Genomic DNA, 16,728 nt, shown 5'->3' with positions numbered 1-16,728 from the left:
AAAAGTATTTTTAATTTTAACATGAAAATTACTTTGCACACGGACTATTCAAATTGATGGAGCCCATGCTGAGAGAGTTAACTGAGAGATGGTACAAGGAGCAGGAGGCCAAATGTTCAAAAGAAGGAACAGTAAGGGTAAAGAGGACAACAGCCAGGTCCCAACTGGAAAAGGTAGAAGGATGGGGAGGACAAAGGTGTTGAAAAGAACAGAATAGAATAGCATAGTGAGGACTGGGGAGAAGAAAGCATGACGGTAATGGAAAAAACAGAAAATAGTAAAGAAAGCTGCCATGTATCCAAAGATGGTCGATATAAATAAACCTTGGATGAAGAGCCATGTAAACAATTCCAAAAGATGGGGAACACAAAGACAAGAAGGGGAGAAAGGATGATGCAGTGACCAACTCTGAAAAATAAATCATTTTCATTGATGGACAATGATGAAAGAAGGACAAACAGAATGATAAAGAAGGAAGACTGCATGTGAAGAGAGTCCAAAACATTTTGCAAGGGACCAGACAAAACCCATGCATAAAGTTCGAGTAACGAGAGCTGAATGGAAAAGGGAAGAATGAGGATGAAGAAGAAAATAACAGGAGAGAGGAAGAGGCATGGTGGATTGGAGAAGGTTCAACAGAAAAAACCATAGTTAAGCTGGTAAATACAGAGCTAACAGAAGAATCCAACAAGGAGTGTTCCCAATGAAAAAGAAAACATAAGGGAGGAGAAGAATATGAGGGTAGGCTTAGAAAAAGAGATCAATGCAGTCCTGACTGAATGCATCCATCATTAGAGGTGATAGATGTAGAACAGAAGACCAAAAAGGGAGAAATTTGGTGTTGTGGTAAATGGCAAATGTATCTATAAGAAGAGTGCCCAGATGACAGCAAAGCCACATGAAAAACCTGAGGATTAAGGGACCACTCCATAGACAATATCCTGTTGGGCTTTAACAGACAATCTGCAACAAGATTTGGGTCACCTGAAATATGACAGGCCACCAACCATACTTGTAAAGAATAGGCCCAGAAGAGAAAGATGAGGATGTGGAAACAGAGAGAGCAAGACCAAGAACCATTCTGGCAATTGAAATAGGACACAACTGTGAAGTTATCTGAATGATAACTAAGTGGCCACAAACCTCCAGAAAAACATGATCCAAAGTGTATGGATAAAACACAGTGTTACAACTAAATATTAAAGTGCTTAGGTACATGTTGCAAAGCACTGATAAAACATTTAAAATAGAAAATGTTTTAACAAAATCATCTGCTATTGAAAATAACAATATTACTTGTACCTGCCACAAGCAGAAGTAGCATTTTCCTTGCAACAGATTATTTTAACCTACACTCATAAATAAAACAAACTTGTTCTACCTCTTTCCTCTCTTTAAAGATTTAAAATAATGGCTATGTCTAGGCACCTGGGAATGGGAGTGAGAAAGGTTACTGGGGTGTATATTTGATTGGTTGAAAATGTCAACCCACAAAGGAATAGGTGCCAAGAAACAAAAATGTTTAAGTAAACACTTTAAGCTAACACCCAGACTTTTCTCATCAGAAACAATCAGGAACAGAACAAAACAAAACGTGGTACAAGCTCTGTAATCTAGGTAAAAGATGGTTTATTTGTAAGGAGAAAGGTTAAATCATAAGAAGAATTATAAACATTGGTAGGTTATTTTCATAAACAAAATCCCACACAATTTTAAAAATGAGACTGCAGAAAGGCTGGTACAATGAGCAATAAATTACTATAGATATGCACATCTCAACTCATTTACTATGCAACTGAGTATTGTTGTATTTGTGGAAGTCAGAAATTCAGACACATAACAACAACAGGTCAACAAGAAAAATTGTATGCACACTTAAGATATCATGCTTTTCAATCAATTATCTGTAATTCCTAGTTGTCTTCCTCACTACTCTTCTGGGAAGCCTAGACACAGTCTTAAAAAATTACTGGCAGTATAGTACACACACACACATATATATATATATTGCATGTATATTTATCAGGTTATTATGTCAAATTTAATACTAATTTACCAGTTTTACTTGGTCATACTTACCTTACTTCTATTCTGAACAGTCTTATGGAATCCAGCAATTTGTGTGTTGTGTGTGCTGTTTTTAAAAGATTTGTTTTTAAAACTGTGGTTCTTCCTCAAGTTCATGCATGAAAGTTTGCTTTAAACATTTGAATGCTAAAAAATGTTATCTGCTAGTGCCTACATTTCATGGATTATCACAAAAAGTTATGTGCACAAACATAATACCAGTCATGTGAAATCTGGTGTATTTTTTGCTGCTCATGTGACCATCATTTCACAGATCATTCATAGGAAACAAGCAGTGGTCAACTTCACAAATTTACAGCTGTATGTATGTGTATATATATATATGACTTGTTTTTTGTGGATTTTGGAAAACATTTGGTTGTAGGACTTACCTGTGCATAATGCAAGTTGGTATCTCACTTTATTTGCATCACATTGTATTTACTTGTGATACACAAGCACTATATGGTAAATTTTTGACTCTGAACATTATTTTATTAAAAACTACATGAAAAAGGAAAAAAAAATTAAATGAATCATATTAAAAAAGTATAATTACATTTTATCTAAAACTTACTAAGGGTAAAATTATGTTTTAGATCAAAAATGACTTAAAACCTGACATCTTAGACACTTTATCACGCAATAAATGTACATTAAAAGGCAGTTAATAGTTACCTCTACAATACATTTATATCCAGATGCCTGCTCTTTCTCATTTATGGGCCGACAGCGGACCACAACATGAACATTGTCAGAATCACTGGATTTTTCACCCTGTAATGAAAACATATACATATACAAATTAACAGAACCATTAAATACTGCAATCCCAATTCATAAACTAATATAAAATCATATATTATGTATCTTGATGTATTTGCACCTAAAAATCACTCAAACTTCAAACCAACTGTTATATATATCATGTCAATTTCTTAAACCTTTACATTCATGATAATTTTGAATGAAATCTTTATTTTGACAAAAAAAAATTTGTATACTCAATCTCACAAAAATATAACTTATTCACAAGTTGACATGATGAGGTTCAGTTTTACTGGTCTCAAAAAAAAAAAGATCGATAGAATGTTTAACACTTTTTTTAAAACTTGGATTCACCGTATTTTTTCATGTGCTAGTTAATGTTCAATTTTGAAAATAAATACATATATTTTGTAAAATAATGAATAAAATTTTATGAAAACACAGTATTCACAACTATAATACAAAAAATTAATTTTGAGAAATATCTCAAGATTTAAGTTACTAAAATACATATGCAATGTATGCTTATAATACATTTGATGACACTTTTAATATTTCAACAGTTTATGTGAATCACCAACAGAATTGAACAGTCAATTGAAGTATTTGTAGAATACAAATACTAAGTATATACATATTTGAAGGTTTTCAAGAAGTACGTTTTGTTTTTAGTATATAACGTATTGTATTGAGAAAGCAGCATACTGAAAATGTTATAAAAAACAATAATGTGGGTACTAACTAGAGAACCATACTACCAAATAAGGAAGGTACAAGTTTGAGACCCCTTGCATGAGTTAACCAAAGACACATTCCAAAGCTCCTGACAAATGAATCAATGTCACCAAAAACATTTAACAGGACGGTGAGGAAAATCACTGTGCAATTTAATCTTAGTGAAGAAACATGAGTAACATGGCTTGTCTCTATACACCCTAAGTTAACTGTCAATGAATAAACTTTACCCTCCAGTTTTAAAAGTAAAACTAAGTATACTGCTGTGCAATTAAAGATTTCTGATTTACAAGACAAATTAACTGTAGCAAAATCACAATTAAACAGAGAAACAGAAGCAAATTCAGAAATTAAGAAACTATTATTTGCGTATTAGCAGAAACACAACATTTACCCCCTAAACAATCAAGACTACCAATTAAGGAATTCCAACAGCATTTAGAACACTTGCAATCTATATCAGAGAAAAAAAAGAGGTTAGATTAACGTAAATTATCAAATTCAATGCTGATAACACCAAGTCTATTAGTACTCCTGATAAGCATACTGTTTTACAAGGCACAAAACACACTGGCTTGGATTAAAATGTTAAAATTGGATGGATTAAAATTGATGAAGAAAACTAGCTGGAAAAGGTAATAACAATTTTTCTTATTCTGAAACTACTAAGGGAATAGTAAAATTAACTGACTTCAAATCACAAAATTAAGCAGGCCCTAGATAATCACATAGATCAATGACAAAATTAGAATAGATAAAAAGCAAATCGAAGAGGTTAGTAAATTGTATATATGAAGTATTAGTACTCAGATTAATAGACAAAATTAATAGGATTAGCTTGATTTATTCTCAGAAACAAAGGAACAAGTGCATTGAAACACTGAAGAAACATAGAACAAGACTATTTGTGAAGAAGAAAATGTGAACTACCTGAAACCAATATCTGAAGTGAAATGTAACCTAATGAATACAAATGTAATACAAATCCAACAAGGACTGATACAAAGCAAGAATGAAACAATGTGAAATGGAAGTATTATTAAGATACTGTAGTGTTAATAGTGAATCAACATAACTGAGGGTGTTGTGTGTTAAAACATACAAGATCACACAGAGAAAGAGGAGCTATTGTATGATTAGAGGAATTCAGTGTAGCAGGTCTATATGTCATAAAGGAAGTGACAGTGATGGGATATGCTTCAGGGTAGTACGATACCTATTGTTTACAACCACCCTTCTGGAGAGACTTACTGGGTGACAAAGATCTTCACCACATCCAGTGGGTTTCAACCTGTCTATATGGACTATATTGGGAAGAAGAAGATGGTGATTTTCATGATTTAATAAAACTGTATAAAACAGTGAGGCATGAATATACCAAAATCTACATCAAATGTGTCGAGATGGCAAAACTCCTGGCCTCTATGATAGTGGTACCCTGTGTAAACATAGAAGTGTATGATTGTCTTAAATATCGCAGGCTCCATATGGAAGCAACCTGGTATAAGTACCACCATACACCAGATGAGCATTGCTGTGTCTGGAAGGCAAGCACTCTTTATGATTGGATTAGCAGTTTCTCTTCTATGTCCTGTGTTTTACAAGAAAAAGTGTGATTTTCTTTTTCAATGTAGCAATAAGGATATAAATAGCCAATGCTAACCCACATATAATCAACATGTGATATATAAGGTATCACTTTGTATTGTATTTTAGTCAAGGTTGTTTGTTCATTGATTATAACAATTTTTGGTATTACGGTATTATTTTAATATATAACCATGGATTATTTGAGTGGTATCAATACATATAATTTTTGTGTGCGTGTGTGTTTGGTTTTGATTTTTCATGTGTTTTGTATAAAAAGTAAGGAAACATATACATATGTTTTTATGTGGGAATTTTGACTGATTTTCATACTAGTATTTTGATACAATGTTATTTGAAGAAGCTATATTTAAAAGTTTCAACTGATTGATATGCACTGACTTATTAATCTTATGTCAACAATATAATAACAGAATAATTAGTTTCAGGGTAATTCAGAGTAAAGCATTGTTAGACACCTTGACAAATATCTTTTACTACTATCTTTTAATAAGTAAGTATATATTCACAAAATTTGGCACACTTTCAGTAAACATCACAAGTCTTTCACATACAAAAAATCAGATTTAGTAATGAAGTATTTTTAATACACTAAAAAGAGATTTGTCCATAAATATATAGTCTTTTTTTTCTAGTCCGAGTACAAAGTGATTTTCATATTAAGATTAAAAATACTTTTCTTCATCTCAAAAATTTCAAACTTCATTTGCATAATCTCTAAATCTTCCTAAATACTTTTGAAATGTTTGTTCTCAATATATTTTGTTTGTTATTTTCTCTACCCTAACTCTATACAAGGTTGGTCAATTTGACAAACCTCATAACCAAAAAAAAATGGAAATAAAACTAAATTACCCTTTTTTCTTTCCAGAATGACTTCAAATTGTAACTTAAAACTACATTCGTATATCCTAAGTAGCTTTAAACTCGTAACAGTATACATCTATTTATACTTAAATGTTATTGTTTTATTGCCCCTTGAATCGTGTCTAACTGCTAGTTGCACCATTATTGGCTGTAAATCACTTGGGGAACATGGAGCTCACATTACCCTATAGATTTACATTATCAACAAACTACTCCAAGCTGGTCACGTGCATGCCTCATGAAACATTTTTATCATATTGTTAGTATTATTCATTTTATCTACTCTAACCTTAACTAACCTAAAAGAGATCTCTATTTTTACGTTTTAGTTACTTTTATAATAATAAATAAAGAATATACTTGAAAAACATGAAATAAAGTACTAACCCAGGTCTTATTTTTTTTTGCTGTCATCTTTCGATGACACTTAAACCTACTTTTTTTTATACTAATGGTAGTAATACACTAAATCGTTTTTTTAATCAATTAATGAACCAGAGAACATAGAATGATAACATGCAAAAAGCAAACAATGTCCAATAACTATCACAACGTTTCTGTCTTTCTAACTATGCAACAAATTCATCCAAACTAGTCAATATCATTCCCATGGGAACAAAGATTGTACTAAAAGAAAAACTGACAATTTTCTGTTCAGAAAACAACATAATATATCATTCGATAGGCTTGGCTTTCTATCAGCTACAAATAATATAATATCAAACATAAGAGAGATCTATTAATAAATCCTGAAAGTGAGGATGTGACAGGTGGGTGTTGCAATTTTCTGTTTGATAGCTTTGTAACAAAACAGGATTGAAAGCTATAAAATTATGGTTTGTCTGAGTAATAACAATTTTATATGAGTAATTTGTATTAAATTTCATACTTATTGGAGGGGTGGGCAATAAATTAGAGAAGAGGGGATGCCTTATAAAATTAAGAACTTAAAACATATACTATTAAGATATGGATTATTAGCTATGATTTTATGCTATACTAATTGGTATAAAATAAACAAAAAGTAGTTTAATTAAATTTTAAATGTAAGTCACTAAAAACCTTGTGACATGAACAGTAAAGAATGCCCATGCAGAGAGGGTTGTCTTGGATGATTTTGCCAAAGATATTAGATAAGGGACAGAAATAAGTTTTGTAAAGACCAATAACAAAGTGGATTTTGATTGCAATCTGATGGAATAGTCCACTTGTTGATGGAAGATCCTACTTGAACAAATCGAGTTACAAGAACTACTTTTAAAAGTAGATCTGCTAAACTTCTTGAACAACTGAAAATACATTAAAAATAGTGTATTTAATTCCATATTTCCAACTCAAAATCTGAAGTTACTCTGGGGAATTGTTTCTGACTCCAGAAGATGGAAGGTGGCAGTAATCCAAAATCTACAAGATGTTTGCCACACAAACTCCTTGTAAGTATGCAATTTCTAATCTAGTCTAACACTGTTTAACTTAAGGTTCAATAATGTATAATGTACAATGACAGAAAAGTGAAGAATATTAACTGTACCAAAGAAATAGTAGATTTCAAGATGCTTAAAGTGAAATCACTTAAAGATATCTTAGAAGAATCTTTAATTCAGTTATAACTATCATAACTGACAGAACTTGTCGTGCTAGCTTAGTTGATAACTAATGTTGTGTCTATGATTACTGAACATAATAGAAGGCCTTATTAAAAAGCACCTAGATCTTCCAATCAAAAATTCAATGATTTAGAGTTAGTGCTGTTTCAAAATAACCATGAGAGTTGGATATAAATGAAATGTTAAACAGTGTATAAATAAAGACTATTTGATTTGTATTCAGTTGACCTCAGTGCGAGTTCTTTATTCCACTCATAAACTTCCTTCGCATTAGAGGCTTGTGTGCTCCATTTGCAAAAGCATGACCTGAAATCCAATAAAATTCCTTTGCAATAAGTTTAAAGTCAAACCCAGCAACTAAGCCCATGGCCTATCTACAGGCCCATTACACAATCAAGGTTACACAGTTTCCAGGAAAAAGTATTAACAAATTGCATAATAAATAACTTCTGAATATACACAAGTTTAAGAATGCAACTGAAAGAAATATATGTAAAACAAAGATCAAAAAAAGATAATTATTAACCATTAAACACTATCCACTTCTCTCATATAAATTATGAGGTACATTTAGCAAATAATACTTTATTATATCGTTATATTAAAAACTTATTACTTTAATTTACTGTATTTTACATACATGCTATTTGTGATTAAATTAAAAAAAAAGTTAAAGGTTTGTCCTAATTTATCCCCATAAATCATATGAAGTTATTTAGTATAGAGAAAAAATCTGATAAATGAAATATAACTATATGATCTTTACACAGTTATGCAAAACTTATGCACCACCATATGCTTTCCTTACAGTTGTCCAAAATTTACACCCCTCATATCACAACACAACTCTTTTTCTCAAATCGTAGCTCACATTTTTCGAATTTTGGTGTTATAATTCCCTAGTTGAAATCATCCAGGTGACACACATCACTTCTTAGATGTTTTTCCAAAATAAAAATTAAAATGGTGTTAGTTCAAGAGAGTGCCGGCCATAGCACTGGTCGATGATATACTATTCATTTGGCTGAAATTGTAAAAATTAACATTAGGGATTTCTTTAAATACATTAGGGATAAACAAAATGTGTTAGAACCCTTGAGGGATAATAAAGGAAGGCTTGTATCCGATGGTTGTGAAAGGGCTGGGTTATTAAATTCTACTTTTTCTTTGGATTTTACTAGTGAATATTAGGCAGCATTCCTCATCTTGAAATGTTGATAGATAAGGCAGGGTCAGAACAATATGACTGCATTAATTCTGAGCTTGTTAAGAAAAAATTGGGAAGTTTAAAAAATTATAAGGCTCCTGGGCCAGATAATATTTCCCCATGGGTTTTGAATGAGGTTAATGATTGGATATGTAGCCACTTGCTGCTATTTATTTGTAAGTCCTTGAATAGTTAGCAGGTGCCAAAGGATCAGAAGTTAGCTAATGTCATTCCTCTTTTCTTGGGAAGTAATATAAATTGTCCCAGTAATTACAGGCCTATTAGTTTTACATCAGTTGTGAGAAAAGTTTTTGTAGGTCTGATAAAAGATGCTTTGCAAAGTCATTTAACCAAGTTGAGAATTTGATTGGATAGTCAACATGGTTTCATTAAAGGAAAATCTTAACTTACAAATCTTTTGACATTCTTTGAAAAGGTTACTGCTTATGTGGATGATGGTAAGAGTGTAGATTTGTTGTATCTGGATTTTCAGAAAGCCTTTGACAATGTGCCACATAGAAGGCTTGTAAAAGAAATTATCTCTCTACAAGTGTGGGAAATAAGTTAGCTAACTGGCTAGATGGAAGAAAGCAGGGGTTGTTATAAATGGATTTCTGTCAAACTAGATTATTGTCACAAGTGGAATTCCTCAGGGCTCAGTCTTACGACCTTTGCTCTTTTTGATTTACATCAAAGAAATAGATGAACGAATGGTCAATAAATTACTTAAATTTGCTAATGATATTAAGATCTTGGGTATTGTTAGCTATGAAGAGGATGCTGCTGCTTTACAAAATGATTTAAATTATTTAGTGAGTTGGCAAATAAATGACAAATGGGTTTTAATTATAATAAATGCAAGATAATGCATATGGGTTATCATAATTTGAATTATAAGTATAATTTGGATGGGAATAACCTTAACAGTGCCATAAAAGAACAGGATCTTGGTATAATGATAGCTCAGTCTCTTAAGCTATCCAAGCAGTGTGCTGTTGCTAGTGGTAGGGTAAATAGAATTTTCAGTTGTGTTTACAGAAATACTGAATACAAGTCTAAAGAGGTTATAAGTTCATTCTATAGGTCATTGGTTAGGCCATATGTGGATTATTATGTTCAGTCTTGGGCTCCTTACCTTAGGAAGGACATTGAATTGTTGGAAAGGGTTCAGATGAAGATCACTAGAATAGTGCCTTGGATGGAGAGATTAACATCTTTGAAAGTGTTTTTTTTCATGAAAAAAAGAAGAGTTAGAGAGCATCTGACTGAGGTCTAAGATTGTATAGGGAATTGATAGTGTTGATGCATCATTTATTTTGATATAGAATAGTAGGAATAGGGGACACAAATATAAATTTTGGCAAGGTAGGAATCATCTTCAGCTAAGACAGTTTTATTTTTCTAACAGGTAATTTGGCCTCTGGAATGGTTTGCCTTCGGATGTTCTGGAGGCAGTAAATTTAAGAGAAAGGGCTAAATTTAAGATTTTTTTTAATAGTTTTAGTTTAGTTTAGAGGATGGGACAGTCAAGATCAATAGGTCCCTTGTTGTTCCTAAACATTATGTTATCTGTCAGAAAAAGCAATGTCCAGGTATCACCTGGCATTTAATATTTAAATAGGAAAAATAAATTAAAATTTTAACAGAAAATAGTGATCATTGGTTATTTGTTTCATTGCTACAAGAAGTACCCACAACAAAAATGCTGAACTAAAAAATAAACAAACAAGTAAAGTGATACTAGTTGAATAGATTTTAAAATGATTTTAAATCCCTACTTTAGTTGGCAAATTTAGATTACTTTATTTAGCTATACAGATCACAATGTTCCTGAAAAAGAGCAAGGAAGCATTTTTGAACAAGTATTCAATCAATGGAAAATGGACCTACAGTATGATACTATCAGGTCACATCAAACCAACTATCATTCATTTCTTTCTGCACTATGAATCATTCACAAACTGTATGTCAACCCCTGGGGCATCTTTGATTAACTTCTAGGATACATATAGCTTGTTAGAAGGGAAGCTATAAAACAGCATTACACTTTTTAGGCTTAATTTTGATTCTTGCACAATATGACAGTTGATCACACTGATCTTGCTAAGAAATGGCCTACAACTATGTCCAAATGGTCCAAATATAAAATTGAAAATATTGTGAAGATTTTTTAACTCTATATTATTTATTTATTTCAACACCATATACTACTGGAAAGTTGCAACTTTGAAATATCATGGTGGTACATGATTGCTGTATTACTCTGAATTAGATAAAAATTCTGAGTAACTGCATCATATTTTCAACAATAAAACAGCTTTATGAATAATTTAGAGATAGCAAAAGAAATAACTTACTGGCATGATGTTCACATAGATGATTCACCTTGAATATTTGAACTGCTGTCTCCTATATAGAATAAATTGTCTCAGCTAACAGATTATCCATGGAATTTTCTGAAAATTTTCACAGATCTCTAGGTTAATTGCCAAGTTTAACAATTTCTTAGAAGCATATTAAAATTATAAAAACAAGATGATTAAAAAATCTATAAAACAAATCTAAATAGAAGCACATGCATTGACAATTGGCAGAATGTTTTAATATGTATGTATGTATCATCCGAATGTCATTAGCTCATCTTTTAGGTCTTGAAACTGCTGATAAAAACAGCAGCAGCAGCACAATCTGTCATCTTAAACAAAATTTAATAAAATTTTAGTAACTGAATTTCACATACACAAAAATATTCTAAACTCTATTATTTCATTTTTAGCATTACACTTTTTTCCAGAAGAACTTTATAAACATGTGCTGACATACTCAAACAAATAACATTTTGTACATGACAAAATGTAGGCATAACTTACTCATGCTTCCAATCCTCTTAACAAAACTGTTCAAAACCTGAGCAGCTTTGAAAAAAACTAACAGAATATGAGTGCCCATGTACAAGATGTATGTCATTTAGATTATTTTTAGATTTAAAGAATCTGGTTATAGAAGAATTGCAGAGTTCTCTTGGTTCAGTAGTTGTTTTTCTTTGTGGTATTAGAAAGGTTTCTTTAATGCAAAATGTCCATTCATCAAAATAGCTTGATGGAATTTTAAGTTCCTTAGGAGTAACTGTTGTGTCATACTCTTCCATCACATACTTCCCTATGCTTATTAACAAATAAGAATATCCAACTTCAGCTAGTTTTTTAATACCTCCTCCAAGGTGGTGGTAATTGGTACTACTTATATACATTGAATTACATTTGCAACACTTGAATTCATACACTACACCAGAATGCTGAAGGTAAAATACTTTTTTCCTTATCAGGTATTACTGGCATTTTTTGTAAACTGGAGGAAAGGTTCTTACCAAAACATCATCAACCACTAAGTGACACCCTTAATCCACCTCCAAAGGACAACATGCTCATGGAGAATCAGAGTGGAGAGTAAAGTGAGCATGTCTAAGATTAACGCTGAAGTACATGTGACTTGTGAAACTCCCAAGTTTTTATATATATATATGTACACACACACATTTGTTATTTGTTAACTATCATAGGAAAGCATATGATGGAAGAGTATGAAATAGCAGTTATTCCTGAGGAACTTAAAATTCCATCAAGCTATTCTGATGAATGAACATTTTGAAACTTTTCCAATTCACAAATAAAAACCACTACTGAACCAAGAGAACTCTGTAATTCTTCTATAACCAGTACATACACACGTACACTTGTCAGAAGAGCAGATACAACACTTGTCTTTATGTTGATCACAGAACATCTATTAGAGGCCCGAACTCAACATTTTCTATGAATAGCCATTTCACTTATACATCTGAATGTTCAGTTTATTGTATTATTTGTAACAACTGTGACTAAATCTACATAGGAAGAACCAGCCGAATGCTCGCTGAATGTACATGAGAACACTTATGTAGCATCTTGATTTAAAGATCAAAATAAACATATAGCTCGACACTTCAACAAAGCTAATCATTCTCTTGAGCACTTTAAAGTACTTGCCTTACATAATGCCCCCTCCAACAACAACAATAAAAGAACCACAATTAAAAAACAAATAATTTTTAAATTCGGTTAAGTCTTTCGGGTATTAATGAATGGTAATATCCTTCTTTTATTATCTTAATATGTTTATGTTATTTCTTTGCTATGTAAAGTGGTTCTATATTTTAATCTCCAGCTTTATTATACTGTTTTTACTATATTGTTTAATTCTCATAGTTCTAACTTGCATCACATTCTGTTTTCATATACTATTTCATTTCAAAATATTCCTGCAATTGTCATTAACTGACAGGCTTCTTTCTGGAATTTGCTCGAAAAGTTGCCAAGTAAATAAATTACAACCACTGTGACTTAAAGGTGATTTTTTCTAGAAAAATCTAATTTCTTTATATATATATATTCAAAAATATCTTGATCCCAGACACCTTGAGAAAAGTGAACATGGGTATTTTATAGATACACTAATACTTGTACTTCTCATAATAAAGACAAAGGTTAATAACATGCAAGAATATGGACATGATGGACTTACATAAAAACAGAAATCCCATATAGAAAGAGAGGCCATACTTAAGATGTTTAATTTTTCTTTTCTTTGGTGAAATGAAAACAAGCACAAACCCATATATTCTGAAAACAGTAAAGGAAACCTCATCAGTTACCATTGAGCCTGAAAAATATCCACACATAGCAAACACAATCCCAATGCTGAAGAGACAGCATTATAATTAAAATTGTAAAAGGATGTTATAATTCATCCATATGCTGGCCTGCAAAATGTCCTTTAAAGGGTACTAAAACCAGGATGCCCAAGACATCACCAAATTTGATGAGATATGACACAAAATTCACAACTAGAGTATTTGTAAACATCACAATAAACAAGACTGATCAACTGTACAAGACAGTTTGTTAGTGTGGATAGAGCAAGGTCATGGAAAGAGATTTGTCATAAAGAATAAATTACCTATGATGAACCACTCAAAAATATTCTGCTCATGCAAGATAGAAGTAAACCACTCTGATAGGAAAAAAAATTCTGTGGAACAATAATCAGAGTCAGTTGGAGTAGAGAACACAATCAGAGAAAAACAAGTGTGATCCTTTCACACCGCCCAAGTTTTAGGTCGGAAGGTCTGATTGGGATATTAATATACAGCCTGCAAGAAAAAAAAATGTTATGAGAAGCATCAGTGATAAATATGTCAGAACTCTGCCTCCCTGAAACAAATAAAAACATCTTCAGGAAAAGATGGTATAACAAACATGTTACCAATGGTTCAAAAAATGGCAAATGGCCTAAAATCAGACTCAAGTCCCACCGAGGACAATGTTGAGGCATTCTTGGGTACCATAAATGAAAAGCTCTTGAAAAAAATGAGGACACCAGAGACTTATGCCTTCCATGATAAGGAAAACTGGCTGAAGGGACAGCTCTATAGACAAGGAAGCCGACAAGCCTACTCAGAAAATAAATACATGAAAAAGGAGGCAAGCTGTGGAGGGTTTTGTGAAAGACAAGAAATTATATTCTGAAGGCTCCAACCAAGAAGTAGAATCCAACAAGACTGATAAACTGTCAGGGAGGAACATTGACAAAAATGTGATAACATACAAGCTATCCTACAAGAGAATCCAGTGTCTTGTACAATGGACTGTATAACAGCCAACTGTGAAACTGTAAACAATGTGACTCAATATATATAAATAAGCATTCTTGATATGCACTTTCATCATCTAACATCCATGAAAAAGGAACAACCTTAAAGTTTGCATTGCTTCCATCTTAAAAGAAGGAATGTAGAGATAATGACTGAGATAGAAAAGACCTAATACGAGTCTCCAATCTCCCAATTTCGTGAGTTCCACATACAAACAAGAATAAAACCATGGGAGAAACCAAAAGTAGTAGTTCGATAGTCCTAATGAGCAGAAGATATGAAACTTCCTGATCAAACAATAAACACAAAGTAAATCATTCAGAAGTGGAAAAGAAATTACAAGGTCAAAAAAAAGGAGGGTTAGTGAAAGTGGATACAAAAATGAACTTGAAGCACCTGTTGAATCCAGTGGTTTTGAAGACAAAGAATCAACAGATTAAAACAAACCCATTTGGCCCTTGAAAAAATGCAGAGGAGGAGTGGTGGGAAACAAAACACAGTTACTCAAAATTAAAGGAACGAAAAACACTAGATATAAAAGGTCAAGTAGTGACAGAATCTGAAACAGGAAACACAGAAGCATGACAAATATTATCTGAACATTGATCAGTAGGATGATAACCCTAGGTAAGCCTCAAAACTAGAGCCCTAAACAGCTTTTGCTGATGATCTTCTCCTGAGTGAGCAACCAACTCAGGAGAAATTCTAGCAAAAACAAAAGATTGCAAAGAACAGACCCATTGGAGGTCATCAGCAATATTAGGGGTAGAGATGAATCCCCTGCAAAATAGCTCTACAAGCCTACATATTAAATAAACATGCAAGCAAGGTGGCAACAGGAACCAAGTTAGTAAGTGCTGCAGCCAAGGATATATGTAAATTTGACCTTGGTTCATGAAAAAAGGAATCAGGAGAATGATTACAGCTTACAGACAACAATGAAAAACAGCTGAAAATATCTGATGAGAAAACAGGGTAGGATCTCACATTTAAGCTGATAAATGAATAGAAGAAGACCCTACCAAAAGGACTGTAGAAGGAGAAATGTGTGTTAAAAAGGGCAGTGAGAAGGACCTTTATTTCTAAAAGCATTAGCCTCAACCTGAATTTCAAGAGAAGGTGGAAGAAATAAATATTCTCAAGTGGTATCTTTCCTGTAGCAGCACACTCAATTCCTCAGATGTAGTAGAAAATAGGCTCAAAATGAAAAATGTTACATACCTGGGAAAACAAGGAAACAAGTTCCTGCAGTAGCTTCATCAGGACTAGGAATGGCTTGGAAATCCTGCTTCTCAGACAAAGGTGAATAAATCTGAGCAAAAGAACTGACTTTTTCTGTAACAGAAGAAGAAAGAGAGGCCATGATTCAACTTACTGGCATCCTAAGAAACTCTGATATTCACCAGGGACAACCCCAAAAAACTCAGCATTTATGGTGCAAATAAAGTGATCTATAAATGCCAATTATCTGCAAGTTAGTGGAAGTCTGCTGAAATAAAGCTTCAACAAAAGCAGGAGTATAAACTGGAACAGAAGCACTGAGTGAAGCAGGAACAGAAGTAGCTTGAACATCAGAACTCATTAAAGAAGTTCACACAATGTGAGCAACACATCTATCAACAAAGAAAGCTACCTTATAGTGGGAAAACAAAGCTTAGGCAAGATCCACTAACACATGTGCAATAAGTCACATGGTGTGTGTGTGAGAGAGAGAGAGAGAGAGTAGTATTATGGGTGTTGCATATGGTATGCGAATACATAAAGATCATTAAGAAATTCTGATTAAAAATTTTTTGACAGCAACAGTTCAAACTGAACAAGGGACAAGCTTTCAGTATTTCTGAGGTAAGTCTGAATGATTTGAATTATTGTTCTCTATCTACTGTTGTTTTTATTTGACAAGTAACATTTTGTTTCATATTCTAATGTAACTAGATATGACTTGGCTAGAAACTAACAAAAACACTCCCAAAAAACCAGGCAAAGCATTAGAAACCAAAATGCCTAAAATCTGATTAACTAACCAAACTCTCCACACCAAATCTATTAATAATGTACTTATATATAATACAGGATAATTAGAAATTGTTAATTTAAGAAGAGGAATAGGGATCATACAAAAATAGTAAAAAAACAAGTTGAATACAAAATGCAAAGATTATATTTTCAAGCCTACAACT

At 32.5% G+C, this 16,728-nt stretch overlaps 1 protein-coding gene across 6 annotated transcripts in view; it reads right to left on the bottom strand.

The window, feature by feature from the left end:
• The window catches only part of LOC106465668 (kinesin-like protein KIF3A), a 101,961-nt gene that overhangs the window by 72,580 nt on the left and 12,653 nt on the right, over nt 1–16,728 (bottom strand). For 4 of the 6 annotated variants that reach the window (XM_013925906.2, XM_022393935.1, XM_022393941.1 and 1 more), the window contains exons 2-3: nt 11,217–11,315; nt 2,746–2,844 (exon numbers count right to left, since the gene is read on the bottom strand). In XM_013925906.2, the coding sequence (XP_013781360.1) occupies nt 2,746–2,844; nt 11,217–11,222 (105 nt within the window). In that variant the 5' untranslated portion in view covers nt 11,223–11,315. The remainder of the gene's footprint in view (nt 1–2,745; nt 2,845–11,216; nt 11,316–16,728) is intronic. The other 2 variants (XM_022393952.1, XM_022393946.1) reach the window with 1 other exon arrangement.

The sequence above is a fragment of the Limulus polyphemus genome, unplaced genomic scaffold (genome assembly GCF_000517525.1).
Source record: "Limulus polyphemus unplaced genomic scaffold, Limulus_polyphemus-2.1.2 Scaffold69, whole genome shotgun sequence".
Taxonomy (NCBI): Eukaryota; Metazoa; Arthropoda; class Merostomata; order Xiphosura; family Limulidae; genus Limulus; species Limulus polyphemus.
The sequence above is the reverse complement of the archived record's forward strand: the minus strand, read 5'-3'. Positions and strand labels throughout refer to the sequence as shown.